Source organism: Chroicocephalus ridibundus, chromosome 16, assembly GCF_963924245.1.
Source record: "Chroicocephalus ridibundus chromosome 16, bChrRid1.1, whole genome shotgun sequence".
Taxonomy (NCBI): domain Eukaryota; kingdom Metazoa; phylum Chordata; class Aves; order Charadriiformes; family Laridae; genus Chroicocephalus; species Chroicocephalus ridibundus.
The window spans coordinates 6,694,520-6,717,120 of NC_086299.1; the positions used below are offsets into that span (position 1 = coordinate 6,694,520).

At 38.6% G+C, this 22,601-nt stretch overlaps 1 protein-coding gene across 4 annotated transcripts in view; it reads left to right on the plus strand.

Annotated features, from left to right (window-relative positions):
• The window catches only part of CLSTN1 (calsyntenin 1), a 40,374-nt gene extending 19,722 nt beyond the window's left edge, over positions 1 to 20,652 (plus strand). For 2 of the 4 annotated variants that reach the window (XM_063353874.1, XM_063353875.1), the window contains 15 exons: positions 1,191 to 1,399; positions 2,400 to 2,549; positions 2,644 to 2,829; positions 4,001 to 4,249; positions 5,983 to 6,104; positions 7,576 to 7,738; positions 9,896 to 9,946; positions 11,736 to 11,893; positions 12,553 to 12,701; positions 13,187 to 13,413; positions 13,826 to 13,996; positions 14,580 to 14,725; positions 16,220 to 16,355; positions 17,090 to 17,274; positions 17,972 to 20,652. In XM_063353874.1, the coding sequence (XP_063209944.1) occupies positions 1,191 to 1,399; positions 2,400 to 2,549; positions 2,644 to 2,829; positions 4,001 to 4,249; positions 5,983 to 6,104; positions 7,576 to 7,738; positions 9,896 to 9,946; positions 11,736 to 11,893; positions 12,553 to 12,701; positions 13,187 to 13,413; positions 13,826 to 13,996; positions 14,580 to 14,725; positions 16,220 to 16,355; positions 17,090 to 17,274; positions 17,972 to 18,166 (2,497 nt within the window). In that variant the 3' untranslated portion in view covers positions 18,167 to 20,652. The remainder of the gene's footprint in view (positions 1 to 1,190; positions 1,400 to 2,399; positions 2,550 to 2,643; positions 2,830 to 4,000; positions 4,250 to 5,982; positions 6,105 to 7,575; positions 7,739 to 9,895; positions 9,947 to 11,735; positions 11,894 to 12,552; positions 12,702 to 13,186; positions 13,414 to 13,825; positions 13,997 to 14,579; positions 14,726 to 16,219; positions 16,356 to 17,089; positions 17,275 to 17,971) is intronic. The other 2 variants (XM_063353876.1, XM_063353877.1) reach the window with 1 other exon arrangement.
• The last annotated feature ends 1,949 nt before the right edge of the window (positions 20,653 to 22,601 follow it).

The following is a 22,601-nucleotide window of genomic DNA, read 5'->3' on the forward strand; positions in this document are numbered from 1 at the left end:
TGGAATTATGTTCTTTGTTCAGTTTGATAGCGTGCAGTTCCTTCTCCGCCCTGTAGAACTTATCTGTATTTTTCTACCTGTGTTGGTTAATTGATTTTGGTTATCCAAATTCATGGCTGTGTAATGAACCAGTACAGGTCTAGCAGCATGCTTGGCAGCTCTTCTTTCCCCACAGCAGAATGATGAGTTTCCAAGATCGGCACCTACAAGCCTCTGTTGAAATTTATGGGGTTTTTGTGGCTTTTAACCATCTTGGAGTTTAGCTCTTAAAGTTGGGAATATAAAGTGTCTTTGGTACAGAAAGCCATTTTTTGTGGCATTTATTTAGCACATAGGATAAAATAAAACGTTAAAGATTTTTTTAATTTTTTTTTTAGTATAAGCATTATAAAACTTTTGCTTTTATGGAAGGACTGTGGTGGTTGAATTCTTCATTAGCTTACATTCCAGATACTTTTCGTTATTCACCTTCTTTGGTCATTGACAGAAACTGTATTATTTTCGTATTCTCTGTATACCAACAATCAGTGACAAATGTGAAAGGTCAGAATTCAAGATCCAATCTGTTCAGGATTATCTAGCTAGCTATATGATGTGCTAAAGTGTGTCTTCTACTTCTGTGATTCTTCCATTTAAATTGTCTGATATCTCATTCCTGCATCCAATAAATAAGCCAGTTTTCACTGACTTACACAGCTCAGTACTTCATTAGCAAAATAAAGCTAATCACACGCACTTGACTGAGCTCTTAGTCTACGAGCAGTCTGAACTGTCATTCTTGTTCACTTGAAATAAAAATTGGGTGTTTTATGTCAAATACTCTTGACAGCAGGAAAGAGCTAGGAGGATTGTGCTGTTTTAACAGAAGTAAAAGCCTATTTTGTCACAGCTGTATTTTGTTGTATTTCTGTAAAATGGCGGCAATGTAATAGTTGCGATACAAGGGTTTGGATTTTATTTGCAAATAAACAGTGATAGTAAACAATATCCTAGAACTACACTGAATTATATAACAACAGACTGGAAAAATGTCCACTGCTTTCCTAGTTGAGATTGTTACTTTTATTAGTCATTGGTCACTTCTTTCAGGAGCTTAAATTCTGAAGGATAGCTTCATCTGTAAAAGAGGGGGCTGTTTTATCAGATTCCTTGAAATAGAAAGGAGACTGACCTTTCTGTTTTATTTCCAGAGCAACAGTACATATTCAGGTGAACGATGTTAATGAATATGCTCCTGTGTTCAAAGAGAAGTCATACAAGGCCACGGTTATTGAAGGCAAGCGGTATGACAACATCCTGAAAGTGGAAGCAGTGGATGCAGATTGTTCACCTCAGTTCAGCCAGATTTGCAGTTATGAAATTGTAACTCCGGATGTACCTTTCGCTATTGACAAAGATGGTAAGAACACGATGTGAGATGGAGTGGGAATTACTATAATTTGCCGCCCTAAGAATAGGACTCCAAACTGGTCAGTGTAAAACTACAGCAACCCTGTTTTAACCCTTTCCTCCAACATAGCTAAAAGGAGGTGTTCACTTGAGCAGTTTGAATTGATAAGGAAAAGTGAGGTATCTTTCAATGCCAATACTGTGTGCTGTCTACTGAGGTAAGGAGCAGATGGTTGGTTGCATGTTTGTAGTTTCTTGTAAAATGCTTTTCAAAATAAAGGAAATATGGTAGCTGTATTATGTTTCAAACCAGCTCTTAGTAGGCTTGTGCTTTTTTTGCCTGTAGTTTTCTATTCTGTATTAGGATAGCTTTTGCTAATTAGCTTTCAAAAATGGGATTCCATGCGTATGCTTTTCATATTTGAGATGCTCATGTGGCTCTGGAGATTACAGTATCATGGTTATTGGTTTTGAAATGTAGTGATTTGTTGTCATTTCATATCCATTGCTGATCTGTGGACCTTTTGACTACTTCTAGGGGTTCAAGCAAGCTGATTAAGCAAAGCGAGACCATATTTAGTGAGCTTTAGTTTGAGTTTTTGGGGCATCCACATTGCCAATGGATAATTTTCATTGGTGTGCAAATTTAAAAAAAGTTAGAGAGTCCTGGCACATGCCAAACAATTTATTTATCAGTTACCACCTATGAACGGTTTCATTTTGGGTAATATAATACACTATTAAGAGCCTGATAAGTATATACCTGCTGTTCTGTGTATGTGTGCTCATCTCTGGATTTACGTAATTTTTAAGGATCTGGGCCTAATGTCTGGCATTGAGAAGTCAAATAGTGAAGGACTGTTTCGCTTGTAGGCGTATCTGTTGAAATCTCAGTTCCTATATGAAGTATATAGGTGGTACCTGGATGCATTTAATGTGGCAGTGACCCTGAAAAATTAGTAGACATTGATGTGTGATTATTGCTTTTTTTTTTTTTCTTTGCGTCTCAGGTTATATAAAAAACACAGAAAAGTTAAATTATGGTAAAGAACATCAGTATAAACTGACAGTAACAGCATATGACTGTGGGAAGAAGAGAGCTGCTGAGGATGTGTTGGTTAAAATTAGCATTAAGCCTACATGCAAGCCTGGCTGGCAAGGTTAGTTTGATCTCCCTCCTAGCTGCTTTTAGCATTTGCCAGTACCTTCGGTTTAACATGAGAGATTTTTAATATTGTTTCTTTGGATCTACAGGTTGGAGCAAAAGAATAGAATATGAGCCTGGTACTGGTTCGTTAGCTCTCTTTCCCAGTATGCGTTTGGAGACATGTGATGAGCCAATAACCTCAATTCAAGCAACAGTTGAGCTAGAAACCAACCATATTGGCAAAGGCTGTGATAGAGACACCTACTCTGAGAAATCCATTCACAGACTCTGTGGTAAGAATGCTTTTGTTAAAATAGTCTCTCTTGGTTATTGGTTTTTCTTTGAATATTATGTTAGACCACAAATCAATGAGTAGATACGGTCTTCATTTGCTTGTAGTTTCCTCCAGCTTTTTTCCTAGCAGGCAATAAAAAGCATGAAACTGGCCGAAGGTGATTTCTAAAATAATTCTCAAATGCAATAAAGAATCTTTTTCTTCTGCCTCTCCACTAGCTTATATAGACTAATAATTTCCCTCTTGTGAGATTCATGTTCAAGAGCTGAGAGAATGTTATATATGTGGAAGGGTATAGCCATTAAAACCTCTCTGTTTATCTGAGGCATGATGGATGTGAAGGATGCAATGTAAGAAATATTTGGTAAAAAAGTAGATGAGAAAACCGAAACAGCGTGGTTTGGAAAAAAACAGTTTACTTACATCAGTTAAATTTACACTGTGCTTGCTCTAGGAATAAAGGGCACCTTGGCATCCATGTGTGCTGCAGTTAAAGGTCTTATGAAAAGTTTATGAATCCTTTGTAGCCAATATAGAAGAATTTCAATTACAGGACAAATTAGCACTGATGATTTATGTCTTCAGCTTCAGTTGAAGTTCAAAGTGTGAATACAGTGTAATCCTGGTTACAACCAAGCAATTCCTAAGCTATTCCCTGACTAGGTCACTGTGACATTAATGATTTAGGCTTGAAGTGGGGGAAAAAACAGCAAGCTGAGTACCTGCTGGGTATTGATATTATTAGACAGTGATCTGTGAGGGGATGCTTACGCATCCCTCTTCAACTGGATCGCTATTAGTCTTATAACTAATATAGTGTGAAGAGAAAGGCATCATGTTTGCGGGCCTGAGGGACAAGTGGTATTAATGTAATGGTTCCTGAGATAGAGGCAAAATAAGGTTCTATAGCTGCAGAGATAGTAAGCAAAACAATTTCCATGAGATTAGTTGTCTACCCAGAAGGTAAATTTATGGAAGTCATCATGGTATTAGATGTTTATTATTAGTGCCACAATATTTAAAAGGAGAATTGCTTGATGTGTGATGGTAGTGCATAATCCTGACAGTTGGTGCTGAAAAATTAGTGCTCAGAAAACCAGTTTGGTTTAAAACTATCTGTGATTGGTTTTAGGGTCTATGTTTTTTCATTCGAGTATTTTTTATTGTAGGCGCTTCTTCTGGCACAGCTGAGCTACTTCCCCCTCCAAGTAGTGCTGCTAACTGGACGATAGGACTTCCTACTGATAATGGTCATGACAGTGACCAAGTCTTTGAATTTAATGGCACACAAGCTGTGAAGATTCCAGATGGCGTTGTCACAGTCAATCTAAAAGAGCCCTTCATGATTTCAGTATGGATGAGGCATGGGCCTGGAACCAAAGAGAAAGAGACAATTCTGTGCAATTCAGACAAGACAGGTTTGTCAATACTTCAAATATAAACAGTCTCATTGTTGGGTTTTGTTTATTTGCTTTTATATGCTCTGGCAGCTATATGAGAACCTTAAGTTTTTTTCTCTAGGTCAGATTTTTCTTGGAAGTGAAATGAAGTGGACTGTAAAAGTCGCTCTTTGTTGTGGTTACCTATGAAGGCATTGCCTTAGAATATCTAGCTTCAGATTAGGCAGATTTTTTTTTTTGTAATTCCATTTAAATTATTTTATGCATTTCTTTTTGCCCTGGTAGATGACTTATTCTGGCAACGCAGTCTCGATTTTGCATCTCCAAAGATAGCCTTATTCTTGATGCTGCCTAAAATTATTGATACATACATCGAGTTCAGTGGTAGCATTTGCTACTATTTTTTTTTTTCTAGGAGGAGATAATTTCTCTTTCTGTAGTGATGAAGTTTTTTTCCCTCACCCTGTGCATAATTTCAGTCTCTGTGAATGCTACAGACACAAACATTTTGAAGATACTATTAATAAGAAGGAAATTTGATAACCCTGTTTCCATTATTGCTGTCTAAAGAGGTAAAAGAATTCTTGTCTTTGTTAGCTGGAGCAGTGGATTTGTTCAATATATTAGAAGGATGCTTTATTTCAAAGGCTTCTAGGTTTTTCAAAGGAAATTATGCTGAATATAAAGCAAATGCAGCAGCACTCACCCTTAATTAAATTTTAACTGAAAATAAGAAAGATTTAACAGCACTTGTAATACCCTAAAAGCATTTATTTGAACAGGAGAAAAGTGACTGTCATTCAGAACCAGGTACAAATATTCTCCTCTTTTCCATATCTTCACCCGGTCCTGTTAATCAAAACCCAAAACTTTTGGATTCATGGAAGTAAGCGAACTGGAGAAAAAAGGCAAATTTAAATACAATTTTTCCTGTTTTAAAGAAGCAGACCTTTAAAACAAATTTTCCTTTTTTATTCCTTCGTTTGACCTAACTATATAATTTTTGCAACAAATAGTTTCTGGTAGTAGAAATATAATTTGCATTCATTTCAATGGTATTTTATACAATATTGAAAGACTTGGAACTAGGTTTGTTGGAGGGAGGCAATTTGGGATATATTACACTGGAACAATACAGTCAGATTTAATGCTGTCAGGCTGAAAGATTGATTTTGGTGTTTTTTCATTCCCCCCTGTCTTGACTCATCATGCCATGGAATGGATGACGCAGCTAAAATCTTTCTTTTCCTTATTCTTACCTGTTTCTGTAGCATCTTACCTTTGTATTTATTTTAAATGTTAAATCCTTTGGAGCTACGACTATGTAACTGTGTAGTTTTCTCTTAGGAAAGCACGTCCACCTGCCGTCATGTGTACCTGTTCCAAAACAGTAGTTAGATGCCGTAGAGGCTACTCATTTGAAAAAAAAAAAAAAGCCCTTCTATTTGCAAATAGAGCTCTTTTTCTCCTGCTGACAGGTTTATCTCCCTGACTCTTTAGTCCTATGCCTTGGTTTAGATTGGATTTGGAGATAGACACGTCTGTTTATTGTACAGTGTATTACTCATGGGTTGTTCAAGAATGTTTGCCCTAATTACTATTACAGATGTTTGTCATTCCTCTTAACATGCCTGATTTACTTCTACATTTGTTTCTTCCTATCAGTTACTTGGGGATTTATGAACAGGTGAATATCATGGAGTTCTTAAGGTTTACAGAAAATAATGATACTAATTAAAATTCTTGTGCAGATATGAACCGGCACCACTACGCACTCTATGTACACAACTGCCGACTTGTGTTCCTCTTCCGCCAAGATCCTTCAGAGGGAAAAACATACAAACCTGCTGAATTTCACTGGAAGCTAAATCAAGTAAGTTTGGAAGGACAGTTGGTAGGATGTTACAATGCAGTGAAAACCATCGGAGACTAAATTCACTGATAGTATAACTATTAATAAACAATTAATCAACCCTTTATGTTTTATAGAACCCAACGATACTTATTTTATTTGTGATCAAGTGTCAGAGAGAGATTCAGCTCTGCCTTTTAATCTTGAATATAAAGTACTGCTTTGGTGGTTTTATTAAACCCAGTGGGATACTCCTGAAATAAAGTCATTGTCCTGAAAGGTAGTAAAATGTAGATTTATATGTGAAAACACAGTGTCAGTCTTTTAGCTGTGATACCAGTTATCTTCACTCAATACAGTATGAGGTAACGTGTGAAAAAACAATTAAGTATTCTGGTTTGTTTATAGCATTAAACTACTGCTAAGCATGCAACATTTTCGCAGATCACAGTGTTAATAGGATAACAGAAGGACTTACCTTCTTAATCCTTTTTCACACAGAAATAAAATTTGTGATTTCTTACACATTGCAAGCAGTAGCTACAAATCTGTCTTCTTAATTAGATTTTACTCTGCAAAAATAGAGTTAATAGGCCTCTGAGGGATGCAAGTCGTTTCTGCTTCCTATTTACAGAGGGGAGTGTCTGGTTGTATTCTTTCAGTCATGTATTCTTAATTATTTTAGATCAGAAAGTGAAGACTGTAATAACTAATCTTTACTTTGGTCCTACTAAGATCTACAGAACTTATTTCTATGAATTCATGATGTTATGATCATTAAGAATGCAACAGAAAGGACTGAGTATTTTGTGTGCTTTTCCAACCCTTTGGATCAGTGATAAAATAACCCTGTATATCTGTACATTTATAAAGACTTGTTGGTTGCTTTAGGTTGCCATTGCAGGTCTGTTTTAGCAGTTACCAAAACAATGAGTTACTTTCTAACATAGCTAACTGTATCCTGTTTTCTGTGCAGGGCAATATATACAGTTTCCATGGTAAAATATCCATATATGTCCTTATAGGAAGATTGTTACTTCCAAAAACTAATCAGCTTTGCTATAAACAAGTCTGTTGTGGAAGACTTTTTTCTATTCAAAATGGGCACTTTTTTTTCTAAACAGCCCCTCTCAGCAAATACAGCTCCTTTGTGAAGCAGTGTATTATAATAGTATTTCAGAATGTGTTTGCATGTAGATATGTATTTTTAAATTTAAATATGCTGTTATTAGATATTATAAAAATTAAAGGAAGGGAAATGCATGCAGCTTCCTATATTGGCAATAGAAGAAAACAAACTATTTGTAAGTATTTGACAGTTGGTTTGCTTTTTTCAGATGGGTGCTGTGCATGAAACATAAAGTATGTCTGTACAGGCTTATAGGTTGTCAGTCTGTCTGTATGTATGTATATGCAAAATGTGCATCAGATCAGTTACTCAACTGCAATTAAAAAAAATTAAAGTAGTGTTTTTAAAACTTTCTTTACCCAGGTGTGTGACAAAGAGTGGCATCATTATGTCCTCAATGTTGAATTTCCTGCGGTAACTCTTTATGTAGACGGCGTTTCGTATGATCCTTTCCCAGTGACTGAAGATTACCCGCTTCATCCTTCAAAGATAGAAACACAGCTTGTAGTTGGAGCATGTTGGCAAGGTAATTATTTACAATTGTTGATAATTTTAATTAACTTTTTTTTTTAAGTGAAATCTTTGTGGTTAGTCTAGAAGTACATAGCAGATCTTTTTAGTGCATGAAAGATAACTTGTTTTGTCTTTGCAGATTATTTTGGCTTCTAGGTAGTATCACGTATTTCCTCTTCTAGTCATTTTTTCAGTGAGAGTTTTTTTGCTCGTTGGCCACAGGTGTGTATAAAATACAAAGGTACTCACTAAGCAGCATTCCATCAAAGTAACTTTTTTGGTAACTGTGGGAATATAGATAGCTTATTTTTAGTAACAGTTGTCAAAGTACATCATATACTTCAGATTACTAAGCAGAACACTTAATTTCAAGTAGATTGAAAAGCGTATTATAGAAAAAGTGTTCTCGTAAGTGGAAGCATGACCGGCAGACAATTCAGTTAAGCAACGCATTGATGCTGTCTCTTGGATATTTTACCATTTCTGCTTATAAAAATAAACATAGAAAGCATCTGCTTTATTGTATGCAGACTGTGGCTTAAAACACAGTATTCTGCAAGTTGCAGAGTGCTGATTCATGGGCTTTAATACTTCTGAAACCCACTCTTCAAAGCTTGAGAAAAGGAAGGAGAATGCATCTGAACATGGAGGCTGATGACCAGAGGTGTTACAAAGATGTAACAACGGTCTTGCTTCACAGTCCTGAACTGAAATGTTTGCTTGCTGATTAAATTACATCCTAGCTGTTATAGAGCTGATCTTTTTGGTCACAGATAAACCAGTGTTAAATCATTCGTGTTTTATTGTAGTTCAGAATACAGACTGTAGTTGCAGTCTGCAATAACGCATAGAAATAGTTTGTGAATGAATGATGAATGGAAAGCTTTGAGACGATTTAATCAATTAAGTCTTCTGTCTTCAGTGTCTCCTTTCTCTTTGAGTTTTAAGGCTTTGTGGTGTGATTGAAGGTTAAATTATCAAAATAGCCTCTCATCAAATACACTGTTTTGTGACAAGTTCACTATCTTTCACTATTAATGTTATTTCACTACTAAATTCATTCTGTTGTCGCTTCCTTTGAGTCAATTAATTATTTTCTCCATAATTCATCTCATTCTGTTTGTGACTTTCCAACTATCTCTTCTAGCTCAAAGGGAATCTATAGTGGCTGGTTTTCAAGAAACTGGAGCTTGGAAACTCTGTTCCAGCTAAGTGTATGGATTGTGTAGTGGCTTTCATATATGTTCTGCGTCCTAACAAAAGCATATACATTTAGTTTAAAAACTCCTGTGCTTTCATATTGGCATCAATATATGATTCTTTGATTTCTTCTGATGTGAATTTTCTTTATAATGACAACAGTCTGAAATAGGAGCATTAAAAGTCTGGAGTACAAGAACTTGAGGGAGTACCTTTTAAAAATTCCCCCAAAAGCCTGTTTTTTAGGGAATTAGAACACAGGGGAAAAAAGTATGCCAAAGGAGTGAAGTTAGCACTCTTTGTCTTACCAAGACTTTAAAATAAATTGGGCTGCTCTAAGTTATGTGTACAGCTCACCTCTAAGGAGAGAGAGATTTTATGCTTTTGAAAAAGTTCTTTTAACATTTCTTTTAAAAGATTAAAAGCTGTTTTTCATTTTTGGTGCGTCCCTCCCTGGCTGCTTCTATCTGATAAATTGACTGTTTAATAGATATGATGTATTATTACGATAAAAAAATCTGTGTTGGTAATGGCTCCTTTTGATCAGCATTTAATACCTTTTGCTGATCTGCTGAGATAGGCTGGATCTCACCGTAGTGTCCCTTTTAATAGCTGGAAGAGGAGAAAACAAATCGAGCTGTATCTCATTACTAATACTGTTTTTTTGTGAGGTTGGGTTTGGCTGTGGTTGAAGTGTTTTCCAGTGTGACTGGTTTTACTGCAGCTTGTGTATGGGGCTCTTCAAGTTGTCTTGAATGTTATGTTCTTGTAACAACATAGTAATGCTTCTTCCCTGCATTGCAGCTATTAGTGTTTCAAAGACCTCGCAATCCTTGAGAAGCTGGGTCGAGTATAAGCAGACTTTTTTGGGGAAGTGCTGCTGGGTATTTTCTGTGATAAGAGAGTTTGCCGAATTGTAACTACCTGGTCCTTTCCCTGTTGTCCTATTCTCTGTCTTGCTTTTCTACAGAATATACAGGAAATGAAAATGACAATGAAACTGTGCCTGAGACCTCTGCAGGTTGCTGGAGTTTTTTCCCTACTGTTTTATTTCATTTTTAAGCCAAGACATTGCTTCATCTCACACACAGCATGAAATGCAGGCATTGCATTTGGGCCATTGACCTTCACATAATCCTCTCCTAGGCTTGTTTCTCCATTGTGCTTCTATTTCCAGAGCTTCATCAGCTGATTTTTTTTTTGCTTTCTTTTTGGTTTTTGGTGGGGTTTTTTTTGGTTGCACCCAAATGCACATCCATGTACAAATCTGCAACCATTGTGATTGCAGTGAAGTGGTGTAAAGTAAGTTGCTGATGTAAAATATCAGCTATAATTTCTTTAATCCGGTTTTGTTAAAACATAAATGCACCTCATCCTATATAAATATATGTATATATATGTATTGTAGGGGGGTGTGTGTATCATAGAATTATTCAGTAGTTTGGGAAGGACCTCTGGAAGTCAGGTAGCTTTGCTCCTCGCTCAAGACTGATTCGATATTTAGATCAGGTTGCCTGTATATAACTCAAAGACAGACCTGTAAAGTACAGTGTGTGCTCACTTGGTCGGAAATTGATATAAAGTCCTAATTACAGTGAATGGGCATGAAAGCTTTGGCTACCAGGTATTTCAGGTTGGCTAAGTGGTTTTTTTTCTTAGAAATATTTAGTTACAGTTCAGTGGATTTTGTGTCTTGAGTAGAGACACTTAAAATTAGTGTGTATTTCTAAAAGTGTATTTAAGATAAGTACTGTTTCTGTAAAGTTTAAGAGTTCCTGGAATGGTCTAGATATAATTGACAAGAGGTTTCTAGCTGTGCATAATCATTTAGATTTGGCAAGGATGTAACTGAATCCAGGGGCCAGAAGCTGGAGCTGTAAAAATCTAAACTGGAAATTATATAATTTGTAAAAGGGCAGTTCACTACTAAAAATTTTATGGAGTTACGGCAGGGATCTTTTATCACGTAAAAATCTTAAAAGCAAGCTTAGACATATTTCTAAAAATCTGGTAGCTTAGTAAGTGATGACCTTGAAATACAAATTGCTGGGCGATGTTCTGTGGTCCCCATAGATTAGCAAGATACAGACTTAGGTGATCATCATCATGTCATCTTCAGAAAATCTAAGCAGCAAGGGGCTTGTTGGGTTGCAATTCATCAGACTTGGATATCTAAAAATTTGTATCTAAAACCTGAGTTTAAACTGCTCCCTCGTGTCCATTCAGAGACAAAGGCACCTTTAGAGGGGAGCAGTTAACTCTTAGAGACCTTTTTCAGAATGAGCTGAATCACTTTGTGAAGTTTCTTCCTGTCTTTTGAGTGTAAAGAGAGCCTGTAATGATGGGTTTAGATGTAGATAACTAGCATCTAGAGGAATGACGCTGTTGTCCTCTTATGCTGACGGGCATTGCCTGTTTTCTAGAGAACTGACTAGTGGGAGCCGTTACCTCAATATGAAGATTCAGGTTTCGTAGTTCATCTCACTGGTTTTGTCTTTCATTTCTGAAGAACACCACCTCGCTGTATGGGCGATTTCTTTTGAAACGTTTGTTACGGAAATATCAGCCTTGGTTTCACAGTTCAAGATGGCCACACCTGTTTTGAAGGCCATATGCATGGTGAACTGTTTAATTTTTTTCTTTATGCTTGAACATAATCACAAGGTTAACGCCCAGAATGGATAAAAACTAACCCGCATGCATATAGTACTTTGTGGTACCAGAAGGCATATTTGTTGTTTTATAAAAGAAAAAAAGAAAAGAAAAGAATCAAAACATATAAAGATTTTTTCCTTCCTCCCTTTATAAAGGTGGTGAACTCCACATGGCGCAGTTTTTCCGAGGCAATCTGGCAGGTTTGATGATTCGTTCTGGTAAACTGGAAAACAAGAAAGTGATAGATTGCCTGTATACTTGCAAAGAGGGACTGGATTTGCAAATGGCTGATGGTGTTGGCAAAGGCGTGAAGGTAAAGTTGCATGTGAATAAAGGGGAGCATGTCTATTGCTCTGCTGATAATAGTTACAAGTTTTGCTGTCAGAATTAGTAGGTCTGTCCCAAATAAAACCATCTAGTCTATTGTGCATTAAAATTACATGAAAACTAGGAAATCTTTCTTTTATAGACATGGTCTTAGTGGAGTTTAAGAATGTAAGATAACTGTGTTCTCTTTAATCTTGAAGAGAAGTTCCACGTTTGTGAGCCTCTCTTTTACCAGCTATACAAGGTTGTCTAATAAAAGATAGAGATTCTTAACAAGCAGCTTAGTAGAAAGAGACTAACTTGCGTGCCTTTTTTTTAATAGCAAGGTTACGTGAACGGAGACAAATTTCTTCTCTATATTAGCTGTGTCTCTTCCATATTACTAGAATCTTCACATCAGAATTATGACAAGTGCCTAGATTTTTTCTTAAAGAATGAAGCACTAAATATGTTTGACTGGAATAAGGAAGTGAATAGGGAAGACTGTGTACTACAAGGGTAGTAAGTAACGGCCTTATTGCTTTGAATACAGGTGTAATTATCCTAGCATTTACCAGGTTAAGCAGTGTTGAACTTATAGATTTAATTACCTGATCATGTTACTGTTTGAGTATTCTCTTATATTTTTTTTCTGTGTTGTTTCAGATCCACATGAACCCAAGTCAGTCAACACTGACCTTAGAAGGGGATGATATCGACAGAGTTGACAAGGCCATGCAGCACATTTCCTACCTGAATTCCCGCCAGTTCCCAACACCTGGGATTCGGAGGCTTAAAATCAGCAGTGTTGTCAAGTATGTGCTGGTGGTGAAATAATGCGTCTCTGTACGGTGATGCTGAAGCCTGGAACAATGTTCCAGTATCTTAGTATGTAACTATCACACATTTGAATATGGAGAATGTTTTCTACACCAGCACTCTTACTTTCTTCCTGAGAATGTAGTAAGGAGTGTATAAGATAGGGAGGAACTTGTTGCAAAGGTATGCCTTGAAGGGTGTGCTGTCTGCCTCCAGTAATCACAGGCTTCATTAAAGGTGTTATCTGCGGCTGTTAGAGAATAGAAAATGGGGCCAGATGTTAACGGTAAGTAAAAATTAATTGTAAGATTGCTCCCTTGGTGGGGAATTCTTACTTTCCAACACAGTTGATGAATTTATCTAAGACTCTTGGGTCCCAGATAGAGCTGTTTAAAAATTTATAAAGCAATTACTCTGCATAATTGTGCCTTCCTCTCAGATAGCCTCCTTGACTGTGCAAAACTGCTTCTGTATCTTGTAGATGTTTCAATGAAGAGGCCTGCGTCTCCATTCCTTCTGTGGAGGGGTACGTAATGGTCTTGCAACCAGAGGAACCAAAAATCAGCCTCAGTGGCATCAACCATTTTGCCCGCTCTGCTTCAGAGTTTGAGAGTTCTGAGGGTGTTTCCCTCTTTCCTGAGCTTCGCATAATAAGCACCATTACACGGGAGGTGGAGCCAGAGGGAGATGGAGATGAAGATCCTACAGGTAACATCCTTTTCTGCTTAGGACTGTTGGTTACCCTCACCCCATTCAAAGATGACAGTGGAGGATCTTCCTCTTGCAAAGAGGCGAGGATTTCACTTTTAATACAGAATCTAGTAGGGGAAGAGAAGATGTATGTCTCTTGTGAGAAGGTGTAGGTACTCTGCTCTGGGCTAGCAACAGTAGTTGAAATAGTAGTTAGGCCATTATCTTCATGTCAATATCCCTTGTTTCAATTTTGTATTCTTTTTTTAATCATTATTTCATGAATACTTGCTCTTTTTACTTCAGGCCCAGATCTTAGTATTTGTTCTGGAGGAAGAGTTGAGTTCGCGTGTGACATTTTATAGCTCCTGGGCTCTTGTCTACTTCACCTTTGTTTCTGCTTACCTCTGGCTTTTTCCGTGCTTTTTAGTACAAGAGTCTTTGGTATCTGAAGAGATCATGCATAACCTGGATACATGTGAGGTGACAGTGCTAGGAGAGGAACTAAATCAGGAACAAGAAAGCCTGGAGATTGACATGACGCGATTGCAGCAGAAAGGCATTGAGATGAGTAGTTCCAGCCTGGGCATGATAATCACAGGTAGGGGTTACTACTTCTGCCCTTTTTGTAGGAAGGGTCTGAAGACGGTGATAGCGGGAACAGTGTACTAGAGATAGTTTGTAACACCTTACTCCAGATACTTCATTTTTGACAAGAATTTCAAGCTCAGAGGTGTTAACAACTATTTTGCGGAAAGCTGCGGTTCTAGAAAATACATGATTCTAGAACCTCCTTTCTGTTCTTTCATGTCCCAAATTGCAAGTTACCTCTGGACTATGGAAATGAAGTACACTTTCCCTAGAAAGGGCTTGTTCCTTGCACAGATGATCCAGTGCCTAGGAGCACGCACCTTTCCTTTTTATTTTATATTCAGAATATGTTAATGTATTCAAAAGAAAGGCTCCTGTAATCCCTTTAAAGGGTCTAGGATTTTATCACAAAATCAATCCACAGAATTTCAGTGGAGCCACGTATTTGTGTGTCAGTGGTGTTACGTTCTTCAACTGAAAATCTGACAGCCAAGACAACTTACTTGAAGAAAGGGAGTAATATTTGTCAAGTATATGATGTCGTACCAGTCGTTAGCAAAGTAAATGTTTTATCTGTTTATTTCTCTCCACAGGGGTTGATACTATGGCTAGTTATGAAGAGGTTTTGCATTTGATACGCTACAGAAACTGGCACACTGTTTCTCTCTTTGACAGAAAGTTCAAATTAGTCTGTTCTGAGCTTAATGGACGCTATGTCAGCAATGAGTTTAAAGTGGAGGTATGTCAGCTAATCTGATCACGCTGAGAAGTTGTAGAGTATGGATTGTTAGGAGGATGGAAATTGTTGCCTCAAGTGATAGATAATTGATCAATTACTGATGTAGGGTTTTGCCCTGTAAATAAATACTAGTAAATATGTGCATTTCAGCCTGTGTTTTATGTATAAATGTGTTTTTAATCCTACATTTCAGCTTTAAAAAAGGCTGTCTTAACAGAGGTGAAACTGTTGTGTTGTAGAAGAAATAGTATGGCTAATGGAAGTGGGAAGGCAAAAAGGTTGAGTTGGAAAGACAGTGTATTAATTTAGCAAAAAACTAGAATATAGAGTAAGAGTAGACTTGAGCGGCCCTCATGTATAACTCCTAGGATTCTGCAGATGAATTTGCTGGGCCCTTTGCTGCTTTACTTGTGTGATGCTTAAATTGCTGATACCGAGGGCTTATGTAAGAGTACACACAGGCTAAAATTGCATTTCCTCCAGTAGAATACAGGTTAATTATGAGTTAATACACTTACATCAAATATATGGAAGTACAGCAGAAGATAACATAAGGGGCACTAAAATTTCAGGTGCTGGAATATGAAGTTACTTACATTGAGAGGAACTACCATGTAACTGCATCTTTCAGCTACGAGCTTGAATTTCTGTATTTTAGAGCTGATGAAAGGGATGACGGTGAAGTTAATTGTATTTACCGCTAGTTGTGGTGGGTTGGGAAACCTCCTGTGTTGCAGAATAGAGATTTCTGTGTTAAGTAATGTGGTTTGATTTCCTGAGGAAATTCTGTAAGCTTGAGTTGAACTGCAAATGCTTTCCTTGCTGGGTAGTAAACGTGCTCTCTTCCTGTTGCGCAGCTGGTCAGGTACCTGTATCACAGTGTCCCGCCGCAGGAGGGGTATTTTTAGCTCTGCTTGTTCGGCAAGGAAACAAGAAAAATGCTGTGCAAATGATGAGCTTGCAGTTGTACCTAAACGCCAGCTCTGCTAAGTCTGGGTTAAACTTTAAAGAATAGTTTTCTCTTAACCCTTTCACTACAATATGGATTTTTTGCTTTGGTGTTAGCCGGAGATATACAGCAGAATAAGAAAAGATGGAAATAAAGAAGATGTAATGAATGTGTTATATATATTTGTATATACTGTTATTTCAGATTAAAATGGCTGGCTACCAAATTTGAAAATAAATAGGCTTTATCTGTTTTATTCTGAAATACTGGTTTCTGTACACAAACTTGCCAGACTAACTAGAACAGATTTGAGGGCTATAAAAATGAAGGGGTCTGTGAGAAGGAATCGTAATTCGTGAGGAGCTGCTGATGGGGCTGATTGTCCCCTGAGGCAAGCCATTGCTGTGTTGAAAGGAGAATTGGATGCCTGCTCTGGGAAATAGATTATTTATTTATTTAATTTATTTTTTGTTTGTTTGTCTTTTTATCTCTTCAGAAGTAAATTGTTGCATTTCTGGAGTTTAACATTTTCTTTTTGTTCCTAGGTGAATGTTATCCACACAGCTAACCCGGTTGAACACGCTAATCATATAGCTGCGCAACCACAATTTGTTCATCCAGTGCACCATACCTTTGTTGATCTCTCTGGCCACAACTTGGCTAACCCTCATCCATTTTCAGGTGGGAATTCTCAGTCACTGAAATTCAGCTCTCACTTTTCTGGTGTTAAACTGTCACGGAAGCTTCTTGCTACAGAGAGCTTTTTCCCCAGAGTTGAAACCAGTGTGCTGGACTAATAGTCCAAGCAGCTACTCGGTCCTGTTCTGCTGTTGCCCAAGCAGGGAGGAGTGGATTACTAGAGATCTACGAAATATCTTTTCCTCCAGCAGGAGAGCTTTCTGTCGGCTTGTGTGCATTGGAAAATGGGAGATGTGCTAGTGTTGAGGGGACTGTAAGACCTAGATAAAGGATGTGAGGAGCTGGGGCAGCATTTCTTCTGAATGGCATGAGGGAAGAACTGCAGCCTTATTGCCTTGATGAGTCGTGTTATCTGTCCTGTCTGTTTTAATTATATTAATTTAGCATGGGTGTAGGATGCGAGAGGAGGAAACACAGGCATTTTAGAAAGGAGATTCTGTGTGTGGTGGAATCTGCTTTCCATGTGTTGTCAGTCCTTCACACTGATGTAATTATACTTACAGAATTACATTTTAGTTCTTATTCTCCAACTGACGTTTTAAGTCAGGCCTTAGACAAACTGCCTCTGTGTAGCTACGTGTAATATTTGTATAATGCCATTTCCCTCTTGCAGGTGATGGGAACACAGGAGTAGTTATTAGCATTGTATAAGAGTTAGTTATCAGTATCGTTATCAGTATCATCTAGGAAGCTCCTTTTTTTCTTCCTTGTTGCAGTTGTCCCAAGTACAGCCACTGTTGTGATTGTCGTTTGTGTCAGTTTCCTGGTTTTTATGATTATTCTGGGAGTGTTCCGAATCCGCGCCGCACATCAGAGAACGATGCGTGACCAAGACACTGGAAAGGAAAATGAGATGGACTGGGATGACTCTGCTTTGACCATCACTGTGAACCCCATGGAGGTAAAGCTCTTAACAACACAGTGCCCTTTTCCAGCTGCAATGGGGATGATTGTACAGAGACAGAGTAGTAGAGCAAAACCAACCGCAGAACATAGAGACGAGACATTAACTCTGAATTTTTAATGAATGCGCCAAAGTGACAAATCCCAATGGCAATGTTTGGGATCTTGCGTGGGTTATGGCTTCAGGATGGATAACTGGGTTTTACGGGTCAGTGTCCAACTGCTCGCTGTTGGACACTCGCTGTGTGATGCTGCTCGCTGCCTCAGCCATGGTCTGCTTTTTTCCAAAGTTGTAAGAAACTATTTATTTATTTATTATTATAAGAAACATCTGTGTTTATGATGTTTCCTTCTGCTGTGGTTGACATCTGAATTTTTAGAAAATCAGGAACAAGAAAGATGTGCAACCTTAATGCTATTTGCGTGACCTTACCACAAGATCCTTTTCCAGTAGAATTTGAAGTACTGGATCGGACTTCAGAATTAGTTTGTTTAGGATTGATAGCGATGTTACAAAGCTATTTTAAAGAGTGCTACTTTCTTTTTCTTTTCTGGTTGCGTAATTACTGCTGAATGTCTAAAACCAGCAAGGAATCTAGTAGCTCTTTCTCAATATAGTGCCTTGAGCCGGAATTCAAAAGAATAAAAAGGATTTTGGCCAGTACGGTATCACCAGCTAATTTCTGTCTTAACAGACTTACGAGGATCAACACAGCAGTGAAGAGGAAGAGGAGGAAGAGGAAGAAGAAAGCGAAGATGGAGAAGAAGATGACATCACTAGTGCGGAGTCTGAAAGCAGCGAGGAGGAGGAGGGAGAGCAGGAAGAGGACCAACAGAATGTCAATAGACAGCAACAGCTGGAATGGGATGACTCTACCCTCAGTTATTGATTCTAGCTGTTCCCTTTGTCTTTATGTCTCTGCTCTAGAAGACGCCACTGTAATACACTCCATTGTTACCAAGGATTCATGGTGTTTAACAAAAAAAAAAAAAACCCAACAAAAAAACCATCATTCTGGCCAGTAGATTCAACCCCTCCCGACACATCCCCGTGTTTGTGTTATGTCAGCTAGGTCCTGCTGCTGTTCCTAGAATCGTAGGTAGCACCTCTTCCTTCAGCCATGCCTCAGTGACTGGATTTTATTTTTTACGCTATGTGAGGAACCACCTTGCACTTTTTTTCTTCATGTCATCTCAGCTAAGTGACTCTACGGTTCTGTAGCCATTGCACATGAATTTCTGAACTGTCTTTTTTTTTTTTTTTTTTTGCTCGGTGAAACAAACTTGGCTTTGTTCCTTGTTCTCTTTCTAAAAGATGCAAAGATTGCTTGTTGACAAAGGGTAAAGCTGCTCATTTCAGCCTGTCGATTTCTTTTAATTTTTTCCCCCAAATTAGTGCATGTGTAAAGTGGCAGAATGAGGTTAATATGTAGAAGATTAACAGACTTTTTAATATTTTGTAAATATATTGGAATTATGTAATTATGTCATTTGTGGTAGTGAAAACAGGGATTGGGGTTTAAAACATGCTAAAGTAAAAAAAATCATGCAGCATGAAATATTACAAATCTCATACTACTGCAGCAGGAGCACGGGCACAGCTCTCTAGTGTAGATGTTTCAGTAATACGGTGTCATTGGCCTTGACTGCCATGTTCGCTCATGCCCCGCTCTGGTTTTCCTTTAATTTTTCTTTCCTTTTCTTTAATCTCCTTTATTTTTGCAGAGGGAACAGACAAGCTTGTGAGAAATTGTAAAGGCTTCAGGAACGTCTGCAGAGGTTCGACTGCCCTGTGCAATACAGTTGTTTGGTTTTCTTTTTCTTTTTCTTTTTTTTTCCTCCCAATTAAGTCTTGGCATAAGGGCTTTTTAAGTTATTAGGGAAAAAACACTACTTAGATGGTGGGCAAATGAGAGTGTGCTGTTGCTGTGGTGTGTTGCCACAGCTCCTATTAATTACGGTGAGGCTGCCTGGAGTACAATGATGGTCTGTTCACGCTGCTGACGGGGCAGGTTGTTCATGTAGTGGATTGGTTGTTACATTGGTAAGTGAAGCTGGAAAGCCTGAGCCCCGCGTACCTGTGCACCTTGGCTCCCAGTCTACAGAGAGAGGGATTTGGGGGGTTTGGTGTGGTTGGTTTTTTTTTTCTTTTTTTTTTGGGCTGTTCAGTTTTTCTAATTTGGTAGTGGGAGGGTTTGGGGCATAGCTGATTTCATTTCTCTTAAACACACTCCTGCTCATTCCCTGTAGCCCCTTGTACAGTAACTTGGACTGTTGGTGTGTTAAGCCTTTGTTTACACTTAGTAATTGTGTTTTCCTGCTGGTGAAAAACTATAGCATAAATTAGCCAACCAGAAAACCTTGGGAATCATGTTACTGTTATTCCAAGTCCAGATGATTTTGGTTGTTTCTGATCAAAGTTCTAACTTGGAATTGCAAAGGACTTTTCTAAAGAAACAGCCGAAAGGTACGAGAAGTTAGTTATGACCCCGTGGTGAAGAGTGCTGGTTTTTTGGTAAGGCAGGTCTCGTTTATTTAACTTTATTTGGTCTTATGCAGAGCCTTGAATAACGACTGTATGCTTACTTGATTATTTTTTTTTTTTTTACATTTGGAGGTGGATTAAAAAGAGTCACTTGTTTTGCTTGTAGCAGGAGAGTAGGACTCCACTCCCTCCTCAGCACGGTAAGCACAGCTCTGGTTTTCGCTCTCGTCTGTAAGTCTGTCTCTATCGTAGGTGCACAGGCCACGCGGCTCACAGCAGGGACGTGTTGCACAGTGTAAGCAACACGCAACCAAAGGGTGGGGCACAAAGGGTCATAACTAAAAGAGAGAAAAGATAAGCATCGATCCAAGTGTTTCCATAGTCTTGATTTTCAGAGCAGACCTATTCTCACCTAGTGATGTGTGTAATGGGATCCAGCGGTGGGTTTTATCTGGGGTAGCGCTTGACTGCGGAGTGCCTTTTACAATAGTAGATGGAGCTGGAAGCAGGGAAGGTTACCCACACAACTAGCTTACCGTTTTGGGGGTTGCTTTTTTTTATGTAAAATTTTAGATTTCTAAAATGGGGAAATGGTTTTGACTACTTATGTGGTAATATAACTGCTAGTTTTAAGTAAACTGGGAAACTTTTAACTTATGTCTGACAGTTGTCCTGTGTTAATGTGTAGAAGACTTATCCTTCCATATACTGTTGCTGTAGCTGCTGTATTTTAGACCAAAACTGATCATGGCTTAATGGTAATCCTGAAAGGTTGTAAATGTCCTGATGCAGTTTGTAGCCACTATGGGTATAACTTTTCAGATGTGTATATTGGTAACAGGTCAGTTTGGAAAGTCTATGAGCTACAATAAATTTCTGGTTCTAAAGGTCGTTTGCATTTATTTCTTACTGAGTGGAACAAAGTTGAACCAAGTTCCATTAACTGTGTGGTAATTGGCCTCTGCTGGTGGCAGTAGAAGAGTTTTGTTTTGTTTTGTTGATTCCTCAAGCATAGAAAGACTTCAGCAGCACACGTGTGTATGATTTATCAATCATTTGGTTTATTTTTTGACTTACAAAACATGTACCTAAATCAACTGAAACGTTAAACATGTAAACATTCTCTTCTTACAGAACCATGGTTTTGCTTAAAAAAATACTTCTTTTTTCAAAGGCAACAGAATAAGCACAATCAGTTTGTACAGAGTTAACAAAAATAATCACAGAACCATCTCTAAATAAATAGAACTAGAAAGGGGTATCACTTTGAAGGAGCTGCTGCTTTGTGAATTTGGAGCCAGAGGCTCTTTGCTGACCCGATACAGCCAGCGGAGTTTCATTGAAGTGGAGTACAAGGAAGAAGGGCCACTTGCTGACTCACTCGCTGATATTTTTATTTCTGGTAGGTAAGACAATTTTCTAGGCTAAGTAACCTCTCTGTAAAACTCTGCTGGATTGAGAAACGCGTTTGGAATTGTTCAGTTCTTGCCGTTTATGCAGATAAAACTTTGTCTTATTGCACTTCTAAAATTGAAGGACAGCTGACATAAGCCACCGCTGCTTTGTACTTCTGTAAAACTGTACTAGGGCCTGAGTTTTCTGGAAGCTCCACCAGAAAAGCGGCTGAGGGTAAGAACTGCTGGAGCCTGGAAACCAAGTACCCAGAGGGACTAAGGAAGGGCTGGGTAGGGCTGTCTCGTGGCGCTGCGGCGGGCAGGAGCCTGCGTTATGGGTTTGTGGCAGTGCAGCAGAATTGCTTTTACAGGTACAGAACTGGAGTATGTTTCTTCCCTTCCACAAGAATGCACACAAAGTTTCAGTGCAGCTCAGCTTGCACGTGGCCTGATACTTTTGTGTGCTTTTTGCTCTGTAAATTGGTTCTTTAAGGAAAGAAATAGCAATATTTATCTGTTCTCTAAAATGGAGCAAATTTGTGTGGCCACAGGGCACTCTGCGAGCAGAGTCTGGGCATAGCACCCCAAGGGGGGGAACGCAGGCGGTCACCCCCGCCTGCCTCTCCCTGCGGAGGGAGCAGAGATGGAGATGGGTGCCCTACTGTTTTCTTGCTGTCTGATTAGCGTGCAGAGAGCTCTCAGTCCTGCAGTATTTTCTTCTAATATCAGAACGACTGTTTGAGTGTTGGGCTTCTGTTTTCCTTTTTGCATTTCCTTTTTAGTATTTCAGGAGGATCCCTGCCAGCCTTACTTTATTCCATGATTGTGGCAATTTATATTCTATTCAGCTTGGGTGCAGAATGCTTGGTCGCCACAAACCTGGCTCTTAAAATAAAAAAAACTTGAAGAATTACAAAAGATGGCATCAAATTGTTAGAGGAGAATGGTGGAACCTTGTGAAAGCATCATCCTAGAGGGCAGGTGATGCGAAGGTTTGATGCACAAATGAGGTGCTTACCAGACATGGGTTGCGTGCGTTAGTCCTGCATGTTAACTGGGGAGAAGCGTTGCGTGACCTGCTTTTCTGGGGGGGGAGGAAATAAGCCCCACAGTCCTGGGATGGCGTGTGGAGCAACAGCACCTTCCTGGGGAAGCACCAGCTCCTGGTCAGATGTGGGAGAGCAGCTGCCACGCGGGAATCTGCTACCCTGTGGAAACTCGCCTTTGTCCATATCCTCACGGTAACGGATTTTTTTTTTAATTGGATATAAGAGATACCGGCATCTTCCTATTCCTAATTTAAAATGACACCCAGCACCCCTTAGCCTGTGAAGCATGAGGCTCTATATCTGGCACAGGAAAGGAAAATCACCCTATAATACTTAAAACGGCTTAAAAAAAAAATATGATGGTTTACTCTCATAACTTGTTGACTGGTTCAGTTTC